At 43.2% G+C, this 17,695-nt stretch overlaps 1 protein-coding gene across 5 annotated transcripts in view; it reads left to right on the top strand.

The window, feature by feature from the left end:
* Positions 1 to 17,352, top strand: part of SINHCAF (SIN3-HDAC complex associated factor) — a 33,166-nt gene extending 15,814 nt beyond the window's left edge. For 2 of the 5 annotated variants that reach the window (XM_039519187.1, XM_039519174.1), the window contains 4 exons: positions 210 to 309; positions 5,396 to 5,522; positions 6,585 to 6,735; positions 7,852 to 10,475. In XM_039519187.1, coding sequence (XP_039375121.1) covers positions 210 to 309; positions 5,396 to 5,522; positions 6,585 to 6,735; positions 7,852 to 8,014 — 541 coding nt within the window. In that variant the 3' untranslated portion in view covers positions 8,015 to 10,475. Of the gene's footprint in view, positions 1 to 209; positions 310 to 5,395; positions 5,523 to 6,584; positions 6,736 to 7,851; positions 10,476 to 11,759; positions 11,909 to 12,201; positions 12,248 to 17,247 lie in introns of those variants that run through there. The other 3 variants (XR_005592458.1, XR_005592460.1, XR_005592459.1) reach the window with 3 other exon arrangements.
* The last annotated feature ends 343 nt before the right edge of the window (positions 17,353 to 17,695 follow it).

Below are 17,695 nucleotides of genomic sequence, written 5' to 3'. Positions count from 1 at the left end.
CAGCTAGGCCAAGATTCTCCAAAGTGTTGAGCACTTTTCTGTAGGGTAAGCACTTTTAAGGTGTCTCAAGTTGGACATTTAAAAATAAGTGAGGTACCAAAAATCACTAGTCTCTTTGGAAAAATCTTTGCCTGAGAATCTATTGTCTCTTTATATTAATTGGGTTGATTACAAGAGGTTAAATAATAAACAAGGTCTTCTCTTGTCAGGCTCCATGAAGTCCGCTCAGGAGATATCTGCAATGCGTGTGTCCTTTTGGTGAAAAGATGGAAAAAGTTGCCAGCAGGATCAAAGAAAAACTGGAATCACGTTAGTTGGCTATTTTTTCCCCTCTGTAATTCATGTTCCCCTTCTGTCCACTCCACTAGAGAGAGACCATCAAGTGTTTTCTCTTCACTCCTCAGCACCTGTAAAAGCTGCTCTGAACTTTCTGATACAAGATGCAAGTGATTGTTGGAGACAGTTCTCTTCTTACCCCCTCATTTTTCACATGCTCCTAAATTTCTCCAGAATTCTCCCTTGAGACTAAACATTCCAGACTTGGCCTCATCCCAAAGATGAATTCTTTTTTTGGAAAGTTTGAACAAGCAAGGTGACTTGCTGAAGTAACATATAAATCAGCTTGGCTGAGTGAAATACTTAAAATGACTGTGTGTCACAATCATTCCCACTCTCTGATTTGATATATTAATCTGCTTTGGGCCTGCGGTTGAAAAAAGAGCCATTTTCGTGGGGAGGGGGGGGAATTGGTCATCAATCTTTCCAGGAGAGTTTTTGACAGCAACAAGGGAGCTAAACATGCCGTTCATTGCTTCGGGCATGCCTAAACACAGAAGTTAGCATAAATTGATTTAAAAACCAGTGCAAACCCAGTGTGGACACTCTCGTCTGTTGGTTTAAATGGCCTTAAATAAAGGGGCGAGCTAAACTGAAGCCTTTTATGCACAAGAAAGTTGCAGTTGTTTAACTAAAGCTGTTATTTTAAACCAGTTTTACTTTCTCATGTAGACTAGGGGCATGGCTACACTTGCAGATGTAGAGCGCTTTGAGTTAAGCCAGCCTTTGGAGAACGCAATAGGGAAAGCGCTGCAGTCTGTCCACATTGACAGCTGCAAACACACTGGAGTGGCCACATTTGCGGCACTTGCAGTGGCATTGGGAGCAGTGCATTATGGACAGCTATCCCACAGAACACCTCTTCCCATTCTGGCACTGTGGCTTGTGGGAAGGGGGCGGGAGTTCGGGGCATTCTGGGTCCTGTCCCAACGCTCTGTGATGCATCAGTTCGCATCCCAGCAATCCCTGTGCTGCTGTCCACATTTGGCGCCATCTTTCAACATTTTTTGTGCTGCGCGCTCTGTCTTCCCTTTCGATCTGTGGGAATGGAGCCCAAACTGCTGAGGAATATGCTGATGAGTCTTGCCAGCACGTCACGTTTGGCAGTCAAGTTATTCCATAAGATCCAAACTGACAGTGAGGACTCCGATGATATCGACTCGAGTAATGCATACGACACAAGATTGCTTGTGGCATTTACGGACATGCTCACCACTGTGGAATGCTGCTTTTGGGCTCGGGGAAACAAGCACTGAGTGGTGGGATCACATCGTCATGCAAGTCTGGGATGATGAGCAGTGGCTGCAGAACTTTCGGATGAGAAAAGCCACTTTCATGGGACACTGTGAGGAGCTCATCCCCATCCTGCAGTGCAAGGACACAAGATTGAGAGCTGCCCTGCCAGTGGAGAAGTGGGTGGTTATTGCAGTCTGGAAGCTGGCAACTCCAGACAGCTACCAATCGGTCACCAACCAGTTTGGAGTGGGAAAGTCGACCGTTGGAATTGTGTTGATGCAAGTTTGCAGGGCCATTAATCGCATCCTGCTCAGAAGAACTGAGACTCTGGGTTACATGCATGATGTTGTGGCTGGCTTTGGCTTTGAACAAATGGGTTTCCTAACGGTGGAGGGGCGATGGATGGAACGCATATTCCAAATCTGGCACCAGCCCACCTAGCCTCCGAGTACATTAATTGGAAGGGGTATTTCTCTGTGGTTCTCCAAGCACTTGTGGATCACCGTGGGCATTTAATTGACATTAAAAAGGTAATAAAGGTGATAATTGGAGATATACCAATCTCCGAGAACTGGAAGGGACCTCGAAAGGTCATCAAGTCCAGCCCCCTGCCTTCACTAGCAGGACCAAGTACTGATTTTGCCCCAGATCCCTAAGTGGCCCCCTCAAGGATTGAATTCACAACCCTGGGTTTAGCAGGCCAATGCTCAAACCACTGAGCTACCCCTCCCCATTAACACAGACTGGCCCGGAAGGGTGCATGATGCACACACCTTTTGAAACACTGGCCTGTTCAGGAAGCTGCAAGCTGGGAGTTTTTTCACAGAACAGAAGATCACTGTAGGGGAAGTCGAAATGCCCATTGTGATCCTTGGAGACCCCGCTTACTCGTTAATGCCGTGGCTTACGAAATCCTACACAGGGAGCCTTGACAGCAGCAAGGAACGGTTCAACAACAGGCTGAGCCGGTGCAGAATGACTGTGGAGTGCCCTTTTGGACTTATAAAGGGCCGCTGGCCCTCTCTGTATGGGAAGCTGGACCTGGCCGATGACCGCATCCCTGCAGTTATATCTGTGTGCTGTAGCCTCCATAACATTTGTGAAGGGAAGGGTGAAAGATTCACTCAGGCATGGAACTTGGAGGCTCAACGCCTGGAGGCTGAATTTGAACAGCCAGAGAGCAGGGCTATTAGAGGGGCCCAGCGTGGGGCTGCAAGAATTAGGGATGCCTTGAGAGAGCAATTTGAGGCTGAAAGCCACCAGTAATGTCTGGTGCCCTGCATGGGAGTGAAGTGCAGTAGTTCCAATGTTAGTAGGAATCTGTGTTTGCTCTGCTGACTTGCAGTGCCTGTTTCTTTCCTGGGCTAAGGTATCTTTTACTTTATGCAAATAATAAAGACTGTTTTCAAAGCCAAAAAATCCATTTATTGAAAAGGAAAATACATTTGTTGAAAAACACAACTGCTTGGGAAACAGAAAGGGCAAAGGGGTGGGGTGGGGATTGGTACAATCAGATTTGCGTATGTCCTGTCTGGAGTGCTGTGCAATGAGTGCTGCACTTCAGGGTGGCTCTAATGCATGGTGATGGGAGTTGAGTGCAGTGGGTAAGGGTCTTGGTTTTCAGGGCTTGGTGGTGAAGCTACAGGTGTTGGAGGCAGCTGGTGGTGATAAGAACCCAGATAGAACCAGTAGAGTTTTCCAAGGGGAAAAGTGGGTTGGAGGTGACATGGGGGCACAAGGGAAAGAGTGTTGGGACAAGGGCTGCGGGGGGGCAGGGAGGGCGGGTGCGGTAGTACTCTGCCTGCATGGCTACGAGAGCCTGGATCGAGTCCACTTGGTGCTCCATGATGCTTATCAGCTGCTCCATGCTTCGTGGAGCTCCGTGCTTTTGTGCCAGCACTCCTCGTTCTGCTGGTGGATTCTCCTTTCACTTTCCCACCACTTCTTCACTTTTTGATTTTCATTCAGGGTCTGCTGCATTACTTCATGCAGCATGTCTTCTTTGCTTCTATGTGGCCTCTTCCTAATTTGTTGGAGTCCTTCGGCTGATGATAACACAGACGGCTGAGATCTCAAGGTTGCATCTGTAAAGGCAAAATGAACACTTAACAGAGGCAGCATTGTTCACACCAGACAGAGCAATGATTCCCTCATACTTAAGGGCAAGCACAGTCTACACAATAGCATAATTTGCCCATTCAAAAGTGAGTGCACATAACCCACAGGAGCCCCAAAATGGTGAGTAAGCACAGGGTCATGATCCTTTCATGGCTGTACTGTCCTCTGAGTTTCTGTGCCTTGGGGAGAGCCAACAGCTTCAGGGGGCCCCTATACTGAACACCGTCATCACATTTTCCACAGGAGTTTGTCCTGGAAGATCCCTTGCTGCTGAGGGTGACCTGGGAAGCAAGGGAGGGTCTTCTACTACAATGCGGCTTCCGGCCTGTGCCATATGCTTTTTGCCTGTGTGCAGCAATAGTCTGTGCCACGTTGCTGTGGGGGGCAGGGGGACATGTTAGCCTGACTGGGACAAGGACCACAGTGGCTCTCCCAAGAAACCTGCGCAAGCGCATTGCCCAACTTCTGGATGAGACCTTTGAAGAGATCGCTGAGGCTGATTACTGTGATGTGAGAGAGCACATCAACGCCCGCTTCCGCATCTAGGCATGCATGCAGCCCTAAACCTTCTCGCCCCAAGAGCCCGCACCGAATAACTTCCTTCCCAAAATAAAAGCCACTTACCAGGAACTTCCTCTGGTGTTTTGTCCTTCCCCAAGCACTGGCCGCCGTGACTGGCTACCTTCCTCCTGGCTTGAGAACAGCTCCTGGCTGCATGCATCTAGGGATGCCGGGGTGTCTTCCTATTCCTTAGCACCCTCGCTCCCGCTTTCCTCCTCCTCCTTCTCCAGAGCCCAGTTCAACAAGGCAGAAGAAGTGTCCATGGTAGTACTTGGAGTGGAGGTGGGGTTGCCCCCAAGTATTGCATCCAGCTCTTTGTAGAACTGGCAGGTTGTAGGGGCAGCACTGGAGCGGAGGTTTGCCTCATGGGCTTTGCAGTAGGCATTCTGCAGCTTCTTCACTTTAACCCTGCACTGCATCCTGGTCATGGCCCCTTTCCATCATGTCCCTTGATATCTGCCCGAAGGTATCGTAATTCCTACAGCTGGAGCGCAGTTGGGACTGGACAGCTTCCTCCCCCCCAAACACTGAGGTCCAGCATGTCGCCGTTGCTCCATATTGGGGATCGCCTGGCGCGTGAAAGCATGGCCATCTGGAAGGATTTGCTGAGAGCATTCCACGCCTGGCTGAGCAAACAGGAAGGAGATTTTCAAAATTCCCAGAGAATTTAAAGGGCAGGTCTGACGGTTGGTCACCTGAGGGCAAGGCAGTAGAGTTCCAAGTGATGAGCAGTGTGTCTAGAACAGGCATTGTGGGACACTTCTGGAGGCCGATCAGACCAGGACGTCCACACTGGCGCTGCAGCGCTCCAGTGGGGGCACATCAAATGTTGTTCCAAATGTTGTTACCAGGAGCACTCTAGCTGCGGAGTCCAGGCACTCTACATACCTTGCCAGTGTGGACGCATCGTGAGTTAGAGCGCACAAGGCTGCTTTAATGCACTCCATCTCGCAAGTGTAGCCTTGCCTTAGGCCTGATATAAGCCCAGCTGAAATGAGTGTCAACACACACAGTTGCACAAGTGAACTAAATTGGTTTAAAATATCTTGAATTAGACCAGAGCGGCTTTATCTGTAGATCAGGCCCTAGTTCTGATACAGAATTGTGGGCAGAGGGAATTAAATGTATCCATGCTGTCTTTCAGGTGGTGGATGCAAGGGCTGGACCCAGTCTTAAAACAACACTGAAACCAAAGAAAATGAAAACTCTCTCTGGAAGCAGGATAAAGAGCAATCAAATCAGCAAACTGCAAAAGGAATTCAAACGGCACAGTAAGTAGACAGTTTTAGGAAGGCAGTTTATTGCCAAAGTAGTTAATTGTTAACTGGTCTAATTAGATACTGTCCAGTGCAGTCAGTGGTTAAATGAGAAAATGTTTATGCAACCCTTTCATCCTTGAATTATTTGAGGGTGGAATTAGGAGGGGTTTGTGTGTGCGGGGGTAGATGATGTACATCTGAGCTCAGGGTGGGGAAGTTGCAGATGCCAGGAGATGAGTTGAATTGAGGGAGAAAGCACTTTTATTCTAAGCCCCTGATTTCAGTGATTTGAAACTGTCCCAGAAAATAACTTCTTGCGCAGAAGTTTCATAGATGCTAAATACTGAAAAGACCTTGTTAAGTTATCTTTTTTTTATTTTATTTTTTTTAATGCTTTGTGTAGTGTAATTTTAAGTGTCTCAAAGGATGGACTTCAGCCTCTTTTAGGCAACAATCATGTCAGCCCCATTGTGCTATTCACTGTATATATACGCAGTCAGAAACAACCCTTGCAGTCCAGTGCCCAAATTGTGCAAAAACTTACCTGCACACCTAACTTTGCACATTGTGAGTAGTCTCATTGGTAAGAGTAAGTCTTTGCAGGATCAGAGTCCAAATGGATAAGAGAAATGCAGGGTGATGGGAAGGAAGTATTATCCCCATTTTACAGATGGAGAAACTGAGTCACAGAGGGCCAAATCCAGGCCCTATGAAAAATCAGTTTTTTCCCATTGACTGCAATGGGTCCTGGATTTCACCCAGGAGATTGAAGTGACTTGCCCAGGGTCACACCAGAAATGTGTGGTGGCTCTAGGAACTGAATCCAGAGCCTTCTGAGTCCCACTTTGTCTTACCCCAAGATCCTCCTCCTTCATGAAACGTTTCCATAATGTTGACAAATGATCATCTCTGAAACTTTGAAAGTGCCAACAGAGAGCAGCAATTGTCAGCTTTTTTTAATATTCTCACTGGCCATAATAGTGCTGCTTGCATCAGACTTTTCCACGGTCTGAGGGAAGGAAAGAAGCTAGTTACACCCAATTAATTCTTCAGTTGTTTTTTTTCCCCCTATAGACTCTGATGCCCACAGCACCACCTCAAGTGCCTCCCCCGCTCAGTCTCCCTGTTACAGTAACCAATCTGATGATGGCTCCGACACCGAGATGAGCCCTGGGTCCAGCAGAACACCAGTCTTCTCCTTTTTAGATCTCTCATACTGGAAAAGGTAAAAAGCAACCAAACACACATCCGTGCAGCCAGCAATTCATTTTAATTACAAGGCTTTCTGTTCTGTTTCCTCAGCAATAAAACAGCATTCGCAAACAGCTGGTGACAAGCATGGCGTTTTAAGGATGTGGCATAAGTAATTTAACAGTACAGAAAGTATGGATTTGGGCTTGGAGAGAAATAATTGTTTGGCCATCTATTTTATTTTTGGTCTCTGCGTACCTAATGTTAGATGCAGTTAGTTCATAATGTCTTGTTGACAGACATTTTATAACGGACCCATGATCATGGTCAGAAGAAACTTGGGGGTTGGAGAAACTGTAAGGTATTGCCCAATTTTGCAGAGACTTTTATGATTTTGCTAGACACTATAAATGCAGCAATCCCTTGTTCAGCTGCCTTTCAAATTGAAATGGCTGTGATTTCATTGCCTAGCTAAATTCATGGAGGCTAGGGCCATCAATGGCCATTAGCCAGGATGGGCCGGGATGGTGTCCCTAGCCTCTGTTTGCCAGAAGCTGGGAATGGGCGACAGGTGATGGATCACTTGATGATCACCTGTTCTCTTCATTCCCTCTGGGGCACCTGGCATTGGTCACTGTCAGAAGACAGGATACTAGGCTAGGTGGACATTTGGTCTGACCCAGTATGGCTGTTTTTATGTTCTTTAAGTTGGCCTCTTACAGGTACATTTAGTCAAATACAGTTCAGCAAAGAAGCAGCTGTGTTTGTGTGTTGCTACTGGCAAAGTGGTAGACCTACACTTAGGCTGAGAATTTTTTTTTAATTAAAGCTGTCTAGTCGATTTTCGCACTCATGATTTTGTTTATTTGTTCTTAGTGGGCTTTTTACTTTGTGCGTGTAATTTCCCACCCTCCCACCCCCCTTATTGTTTTATGATGGAAGGAAACTTCCCCCAGAACTGAAATGAGTCTGAATCTCTTAGGCCCCATAAAAATGCTTATCACCATGATATCCAAGTGGCCCTGGAGGTTGTAAACTGTAGTGTCCTGGTGCTATTAAATTAACTTACTTACTTCTGGGTGTCTATGTATGTTTATATATAAAATTGTGTCTGCATCTCTCTTCCTACCCCACCCTTTCCTTCCCCTAGGCAAAAAGTTTGCTGTGGAATAATTTACAAAGGGCGTTTCGGGGAAGTCCTTATAGACACTCATCTCTTCAAACCTTGCTGTAGCAATAAGAAGTCAGCAACTGAGAAGCCTGAACAACAGGGACCCCAATCTCCAGCCATCTCCAACCAGGAAGGATGGTGACTTCCTTGGCTAACTGTAGGAAGGTGTATACGGAGCCTCTTATTGTCTGGAAAATGCTAGAAAGTGACCCTTTGTTCACTATGGACACCTGCTATGCTGCCAAAAGACGACTATTCCTTAGAACTGTTTTGGTGTTTTTACTGCTACAATTCCACAAACTCTCAAGCCGGTTTGTATCTTTTCAGAAATACTACATAATATTTAAGATACCATGGAACACTTAGCAAAGCTGAATGCTGCTGCGAGGTTGTCTTTAAGGGTTTTTTGTTTTTGTTTTTATCTTTTCCCCTACCCATCCCTTCCATGAATGAACTTTTGAGGGTGGGTTTTCTTGTATAATAAAGTGTATGTAGTTAATATTCCTGTACTGAGAGAAGCAGTGGTTGTGTTCGGCATTTTTTAAGTTGCTAAACCCCCTCCCCAACCAGAGAAATAATTTCATTTGATATGTGATTCAGTGACATGGACTTATACATAGAAATTTTTAACTCTTTACAATATTTTCATTTGTATGTATTTTAAAAGGTGTGGAGAGCTAAACCTGTACTACTGACATTTTAACCAAGACAAATAGTTTCATCATTCCTGTATGGCAAAGCCAGGTAATGTGAGCAATGCTAGTGCAAGAAGACCTAAATGTTCAATATTCACAAAGAGTGGAGGCACGCTGTGTCTAGACACCTGTATAGAACCTCCCAGTTCCTCCTGAATACAAGTGACCAGTAAACCAATAAATGACAACCCAAAAGCAAGCACTGGGGCTTGTGCAGTACTGCACATGATTAGATTGAGAGAGGAACCATGGAAGCCGCCTGGGGTCCAGGTTAGGTGCAGCTTCGGGGTTGGAATTGTTGAATTCTCACAGGAGGATCTCATAAATTTTCTGCCATTTCTAGGCACCTTCCTGGTTCTGAACATGACACAGAACCAAAGCCGTACTGTGTGGGGCCAGCTTTCTGCCCCAGGAATTGAAACAAAACAATCCAAGCATGAAATTCAGTGGGGTTACGATTCCTGTTTTGGACCCTTCCAGTCCTGTGAACTGTATGCATGTTTATACTGCAATCCCAGGGCGTGATTTAATCCAGCTAGCTCTGCTACCAGAGCAGTGAAGCTGTGGCAGCGTGACGCCACAGGTTGTCCAACTGAGTAATTACCCAGGATTGTGGGCAGCCTTGTACAGCCCTCACTGATGCCCATGCTGCCATGGCTACACTGCTATTGGTACCCGAGTTAGCTAGAGCAAAGCTAGCTGGGTGCGTCCATGAGCTGCAGTCACACCCTGTCATTGCAGTATAGACATGTCTTCTGTTACAGACACGCACACACCAAAGCAACACTTCCGTGCACACTGGACCTATTGTAAATTCTGTAAGTGCTGTTAAAAATTACTCCATTCTAAATAGAGGCAGCTCTGTGTGCATGTTGTTGGCAAAACAAATCCTATGCACATTCCTGGTAAAACTTGTGCACAAATGATTGTGGCATTCCTTTATGCTCCAGATTTGTCTTTAGGGTAAAAACCGCTTTCTCACTGAGTGTGCAGCAGTTTTAGCTCCTGGTTGTTCCATGTTACCTTTATGAAGATTTAACTTGCACAGTGTGGGAAGTGGACACTTGTTTAAAAAAAAAAAAAATCTTTGGGGATATTCTGCAATGGGCTGCTAGAAACTTGAGTTTTCTTCTGTTTGGCTTTACTATTAAATTTTTGGTGGGAAGACTGAGGGTTGGTTTATAGAGAAATTTTCAATGCAAGCTCACTTTCTGAAAGGCAAACATTCAGGGGATGAAAAGAGAGCGACAAAAATATTTTGCCCCCATCCTCCCTCACCCTCAAAGCAGAAAGTTAGTTTTGGGTTTTGGTTTCTTGGTTTTCCCCTTCTATTAAATAAATAAAATTTCTTAGTGGGATGTCAGAGAAAATGGAGATTATAGTCCCCCCTATTTGTGGTGGTTTCTCCCCCCCCCCCCCCCGAATACATTGACTAAATTCTAATGGGAGGATAAAACTACGTAGTGTACCTTCACCTGCAATCAAATGGATAGTTAGACTGGCTGCTTTGCTAAGTCTGTCTCCAAAGACTCATGCAAGAGTCTCAGCCAGCTGTATCTACACACCAACTTACATTTGAGTTAGTCTCCATGATTTTCTGTACTTATGGCTGCAGTACTGGTGGTAGGATGTGCTATAATGTGGATCATCTCTACTTCTGTATTTATTTATTTATTGCTAGACTTCAACCATAGACTGCTTCCCCTCCTCCTCCCATCTCTTCCTTTCCCTGTAGTAATGCAAGATGAACTGTCTGTAGTCATGCACTTTGTATTAATGTATTAGAAATCTATGGAACCTGTTTTGTACTTTTTATACTGTCCATACACTTGTAATCCAAACTTTTTTTTACTAGGGTGATGAATAAATTTAGACTTATTTAGAAAAATAAAGCATTTTTCTTCTGGATTTGTTTGAACTCTGCCCTGTAATGAGATTTCCTGACATGGCACAGCTAGTGCATGGTTCATGTTAAGCAAGCTTACCAGAGAAGAGACTGAAAGATAATTCTCTCTCTGCTCTGAAACAAGGAAACTCTTATTGAACTTTAGAAGAAAAAAGTGGGTTAGGGAAAGGATGCAGTGTCTAGACAGGTTCAGTTGGCTCAGTGCTTGATGGCAGAACTTCCCTTCAGGGTCAGGTTTGTACTTAGTAGGAATCCCTGTGCTGGAAACTGGTGGAGTTGATGATGCTTTTGAGTTCCTAGTATGCTTGCAATCTGTATTGCTCACCAGGACTCAGGCCAGCTGGAACAGTATTCAAGGTTTGAAGCTAAGGCCCAGGTCTTCAAAGGTGTTTAGGCACCTAACTCATATAAGTTTCAGTGAGCATTAAGCATCTAACTAAGTACACTTGAGGACCATTTGCAAAACTCTTGAAACCTGGAATGTGATGTTCACTTGTTTTGTGGGAGGAGAATTGGGAGGAGACCCTCAGTTGGTATGAATCATCATGGTGCCATTTTCTTCAGTAGATGTACACTGAGGGTCTGGCCATTTTGTGTTCTATAAAAAAGAGAATGATGAAAGTGAAACATTTGAGTGAAAGTTCTTTGGACTTGTTTGGTATCCCTAAGTAATCCCAAGGAGATGAAGATCCTTGGGGCATATACATGTGAATTTCAGAAAGAAATAAGTTGATTATCTAAGACTAATTCTTACTGTTAACTATATTGTCAAATTAGAATTGGTAGACAAAGGGCCCAGAAGCTAATCCCCTAGTGGACGTGTGTCTGGGCAAAGGTAGAAGCCATTTCAGTGAGGGGGGGAGAAGGGGAAGACAAGGCAGCAGTAAAGACACAATGCCAAAGCGGGCCTTTGGAATGAAAGGTGAAGGAGCGAGACCGCATGCAAGACTAGATTTCTTGTTAAACGCCCTGGGGAAAGGGCTTTGAGATCTGAACAGTTACAGCTATCACAATGCAAATGGAAAGCCTATTCAAACACTATCCAATACAATGGTTATACAAAACAAAAAGCCCCAAACCCAAAAACACACTTTCAGGAAAGAGCCCTTGATTCTTACAAAATAAGGCCCTACCCTCTGGCAAGTATATGTTCTGGTGGTGGTAATGCTATTACTGATTTACAATTCACTACAAATTAACACCCTGCTCTTACTTAGTACTTTTCTCAATAGATCTCATAGTGTTTTTTTCCAAAGGAACTCAGTATCCCTCTTCCCATTTTACAGAGGGGCAAGCTGAGACAGCGAGAGGTGCCGTGACTTGACCCGACGTCACCCAGCTGCCCAGTGCCACAACTGGGAATAGAACCCAAGTCTCCTGAGTCTCAGTCCACCCACTGGGCCGCACTGCCAATGGAAGGAAAGAAAGTCATACATTTTTGTATAATGATGCACACAGAGCTAGTTATTCTGGTTCATATGCTGCAAAGATGTTTAGATGCTAGTTACAGTACTGAGCCTGGAGCATGCTTTCAGGTTAGAATGCATTTATCGTGGTGTGATCCCATCCACACTGACGGGGTCGCCGTGTTAAAACCAGTCTATTCAGAAGTGCTTTAAAATCCTATTTCAATATGCGTTAGGAAATGGGTTGAGGGCTCAATATAAATGAGTCCCATGGTGAGTAAACTGATCGCCGCATTAAGCGTATCTAAAACGTGTATTACAGTTGACACCCTTGAGTTCTGCTGATGCTATGAAGGTAGATATACTAGGTAAATCTACTGTTTGCATGATATATGAAGAGTAGATGTTAATAGGGGACATATCTTGATATATAAAGCAGTTGCATTTTTATGAATGTTTAATATATATGTACAGCATGACAATAACATTTGATACAATTTATAGTGAGGTTTTTTAACCCACTATATTTAATTATGGGGTTTACTTTGGGGATTTTTATTTTTTATTTTTTTAAGATATCAACTAGTTGCCATTAATAACAAACAACTAAGAAAATCACCACTCATTAGCACTGTGTGAACTTCATTGGCTGAAACTTTTTATTCCCCACAAAATGCAGGCTTGGGTCAACTGAAACATTTGTCAAATTCATGTTGAATTCACTAGATTGTGTACATTGAAAAACACCAAAAACCCAAAAATAAATATGAAAAAAATCAATGCTTTGTTTTGACATTTTTTAAACAAATATTTTGGTTTTATAATTCAAAACAACTTTATTTTGAAATTACTTCAATTTTATCATTTTTAAAAAAGATTAAAAAGCTCAAAATGAGAGAAATGTTTGACTTCAAGCAATTTTTTGTTTCAGTTTGCTGAAAGTTTTGAAACGCATTGTTTCAGATCACCCCAAATTATTATTTTTTTGGAACAGCCAACAACCACAAAAATCAGTTATTCTCATAGCTCTGCTCTTTACCCCCTTTCTTTTATTCTCCTGCTCACTAATAGCGGTGTTGGGATGCAGTGGCAATACCTGGCTATATTTAGCTGTGAATTCTGAATAAAAAAGGTCAAGTAGCTGATACTCATTTGCACTAAGGCCCCTTTATGCTATCCTAGCAGTACATTTACACCCAGTTTAAGGCACCCCTACACTATTAGAGCAGTGTAAATGACAATTCTTTCCTGTCATCATCGCTGCATCAAAACTGGGTAAAGAAATGGCAGAACCTACCGCTGGAATTTCATCTATAGGCTTGGCAAGTTGCACACTTTTTAAAAAACCAAGCACTTTCTCTTGGCAGGCTTTTCACTGGGACTCGGACATTTTGGATGTTCAGTGTTTTCAAAATGAATTCAATTATTACTGATTTTCACATAATTGGAAGTACTCTTCTACTGGAGAAAACTATAACATGTATGGAGAAGATTTTGTGTGTCAGAGTATTTCAGAATATAAGCAAAGTGCAGGTTACTAAATAATTGACATATAAGGTAAGAGCAATAACCTCCCAGTGTGAATGGGGGCTCTTGGTGCCATCAGTTTTCTCCCTGCAAAAATTAATTACAAACCTGTCCTGGCCTAATGTCATCCATTTTCATAACTTTTAGGTCCAGAAGGGACATTAGGATGATTTGGCCACATCTGTTTCATAACACAGACCATAGAGCTTCACCCAGTGGCTTCTGCATCAAGTGTAGAATTTCTGGGAACTTTTACTGGAATGGCTAAATCACTTAATCCTTTACTGTGTAGTTCTCTGAAGCCAGTATATAGATGTTCTCAATATAAAACTGCTTGCTTGGTTGGGAGGTAAATTGATAACGCTTCATTGTATGAGGAACAAAAGTGTGCGGGGGGGAGAAGAGGTGTGAAGAAGAGGGCTTTAACTATGTACATATAGCTATTACATATTTTCACTGTTTGAAAATCCCATCCGTGAACATTAGATACCATAAACTGGTTATTGGTGCAGTTCTGCTAAAGACCACAAGGTGGTGCTGTTCTCATAGGATCCCCAAAGTCCACCAGGGCTTTTTATTTTTCTCTACTAATTTCAGCGAATTCCCAAGTGCTTTGCCACAAGGTTGTTTTTCCCCTAAAACAGAATGACGTGAAAAGTTTGAAATCAGGGTTTCTCAAACTATTAATTCCTGCATGGAGCTTTAGAAAAATAAATAGGATCCGGCTAATGCAATGTGTCTATACAGGAAAGTGTAGGCTAGGGGGAAGGGTTTTACACATACTGACATACCCTGACTGCCCAAAAGACACAGCATATTTTGGAAGTATATTTTAAACATGGGGACAGGACAGCCAGCCTGTTAATTGTTCTTTCTGGGCCATGACTCATTTGCACTCAGGACTTTGCAAAAGCTGTGAGTCATCTGTTGAATATTCAGTACTATATATTCTGCTTTCAGTAAACAGTTCTGCTTCTGAATGAGTGAGAAATAAAACCTTCCTTTTTTTCTGCCTGTCTTTTTCCTGAGCTTGCCTCCCAAGGAAGCAGATTGAGCAACATTGTATTAAAGAGCAGATATTGCAAATGACGCACATTTCAGAGTCAGAACCGCATATTCCTTCTGAATAGCCAGCCAGCTCAGATGGTCAGTGTATATGGAGCCAGAGCTATGGCCCCACCTGCTCCTCTCCCCTCTCTGTCATCTTGCCAGATCTGCTTCCCAAAGGCCCCAATTCCGGCTAGCATTCCTATGCAAGAAAGAATTTAAGCACATGCTTAAATCCCATTGAAGTCAAGTGCTTTTCGGAATAAGGATGGACATAAGCATGTGCTTAAGTGTCTGCCTGAATCAGTGCCAAAGCGATTCACCAGATGGAAAATGGAAATAAAGCTTCAAGTCTCAATCCTTTTAAAGCCCTTTCCTTCGGGCTTGCTCGTTATCCATCAAACAATAATTTTTAAAAAACCCCAGTCAACTGACAAACACTGGTAAATAATTCCCAGAAACCTTCCCTCCACTTTAGCCACCTCACAAAAGAGACAACACACCCTTTTCCTTTGAGCTAGCTTCTCCTTACTTTCATACTCCTACCAGTCAGCCAGGTGACCAGCCTGGACCTGTTAACCCTTTCTAGGCTGCAGTGTCTTTCTCCTGTTACAGGGAGCAACTTGAGCATAGCCTTCCTCACTCCCCTGAACCCAGGAGTTGTGATTGTGATCAGCCATTATGCAGGTGGCTCAAGAGGCCGTGGGAGTTGTTCCTCTCTTTCACACCACCTCTTGCATGGCCACGTAAGGGCTAACTACAGTCTATCCCTTCAAGTGTGAAAGATCCAGAGATGAAAGATACTGCAAAAATACAAAGGACTATTTTATTTTTATGAAGATGGAAGGGCTAGGGGCATTAGTATAAAATAGTAATAATGACATTTTTTAAAGCACATTATTGTATAACATTCCATGTACAGCATCAAGCCATCGCCCCCAGGGCCTGTACATCTCATTAGTAGAGCAGGTCAAAAGTGAGACTGCAGAAGCCGTATTATTATAGCAATGCCCCATAGCACCACGTTAATTAAAGGGCTTTTTGGTGTTTCTATATAAATGCCTACGTCCAGATTTTATAACTGCTGTAAAATTCACCTCTTTGCTGACACTGGGCACTTAAGGTCTCAGACTAGTAGCGTTTATGTCACTCAGCTCTTTGATTAAAGTAGAATTTTAAAAATCTCCCCATATTTTCTGTTTTTAAAAACACTGTTTTAACATTTTCAGTGCTTTAAGATGCTGAATGATGGGTGCTCTGTAAAGTGGGAAGTAGTCACATCTTCTGAGTTAAATACAAAACAGCTAAGATATTTGAATTTGAAAATGGCTACAGTGAAAGGAATCAAATATGTTTTGCTTTGTTTGTTACCACTCCCGCATTAAAAAATGTCTTTGCTGATAAAGGGTCAGATCCTGACTGATGCTGAGGCTCTGCAGCTTCCACTCATTTTTAATGGGTTGGAGGGATATTCCTGGGCCCCCACAGGGTTGCTTTACCCCAGCACAAAGGAGCCATTGAGTAGTAACCAAGAATCAGGCTCACTGGGAGGAAGGGCTATCAGCAGAGGGTGAAGCATAGCTAGGTAATGATCCGTTGCCAAGTCAGGGGGCGTACTCATATTGATTGACAGACCGAGACCCTTTGGACAAGCCTTTCTGTTACCTCCCTCTAAGACGCATGCCATACAGTGCTCGCAGCTTATCAAGGGAGCCAGGATTGTGGTGAACATCTTCTACCATGTGATGCAGAAACCAAGCAGTTATTTCAGCTGTTTTTTCCCAGCTTATGGGCAAGACCAGCCAGAATTTGGCTATTGAGTTTATTAACAGAAAGTGAAAAGTTAAAAAACAAAAAACAAGGAAGAGCCTGTGTAAGTAACTCCATGTATAGACCTGCGTTCTCAGTTATACTAGGCCTGCTTACACAGTGCCAGATGTAAATTACATGTACATTCACTTTAAGGACCCTGCACGTTGCCAGAGTGGTATAAAGCACCGTTAGCGTAACAGTGAATCAGGCCCAGAGCAAATTTAAACTGGAAAGAGTAAATCATCCTAAAAAGCTCATTGTTTTATATATTGTCCCAATCCCGCATTGCTTGACCACAGTGGGACTTTTGGTTGTACAAGCGATAAAACATTATACTCAAGTATGGCTTTACACACACTTATACCCAAGTATGACTTTACACACACACACACACACACACATAATTTTATTGCAGTCAATACCAATTTGCACCAGCTGAGGATCTGGCCCACTGAGAATAGTTGGAGACTCTGAAAGAGACATTAATGCCAGTAGGAACTTTTAGAAGGGAAGGAAGCTTAGTAGTTGATGCTCTTGCCTGTGTTTTCTAATTCCTGCTAGAGAGTGATTGTGCTGTATGTATGGTCATGGTAACAGAGACCCATGTCATATTTTGTTCTCAGTCATGGCTCTGGTACAACTTTGCAAAACCAGCAGTCCATTTGGCAGGCCTCTATTGTACATGCAGTAAAATAGCAAACTGTGATACAGAGGACCATTGGTGATTCAATACTGTTAGCAACTCTTGGCAGGCTTGACATACTCATTACATCTAATACACTGTTGTCATGATATATAAGTTGGCATGTAATATATCACTAGAAAGGAAATAATTCACTGATCATTAATGTACTTGCATGATGTATATACGGGGTATGTACAAAGAGGTATTGATATGTGTTAAAATTGTGTTCTTAAAATGTATGTAAGCAATGCATAAGCACAGTCTGCCTTAGACAAAAGAACATCTATTTGTTTGTAGGACCAGCCTGGTCATCATGCAGAGACAATGAAGGCACATGTGCATAAAAGGGAAATGAAATAATCAACCTAGTGAATGAAGGAGAAAAACCTCTTAACTATGAAGAAGATCTGAACCTTAAATGATAAGTAATTGGATCAAATGAGTGTATTCAATATTACTGTATTATAAAAGTGTATCAAGTAAGGTCTTTTCTTATATAATTAAGATTAAAATAATCTGAAATGTATGTATTAACACTATCTGAGAAAATATAGATAATTATATTTATGCTTTAAAGGCTGTGACCAAACTCAGGGAGAAACAGGTTTTCTTTCAGATAGGAGGGAAAGCAGATATTTACTTGTCTTTAGTGAAATTAAGCAAGGTGTGACCAAAAACAATCGAAGGCCCATTTACTTACAAATCCACAGGCAGGGAAGAACTGTGTGAGGTCATCCTGAGTCTG

The sequence above is a fragment of the Mauremys reevesii genome, linkage group 1 (assembly GCF_016161935.1).
Source record: "Mauremys reevesii isolate NIE-2019 linkage group 1, ASM1616193v1, whole genome shotgun sequence".
Taxonomy (NCBI): Eukaryota; Metazoa; Chordata; order Testudines; family Geoemydidae; genus Mauremys; species Mauremys reevesii.
The sequence above is the reverse complement of the archived record's forward strand: the minus strand, read 5'-3'. Positions and strand labels throughout refer to the sequence as shown.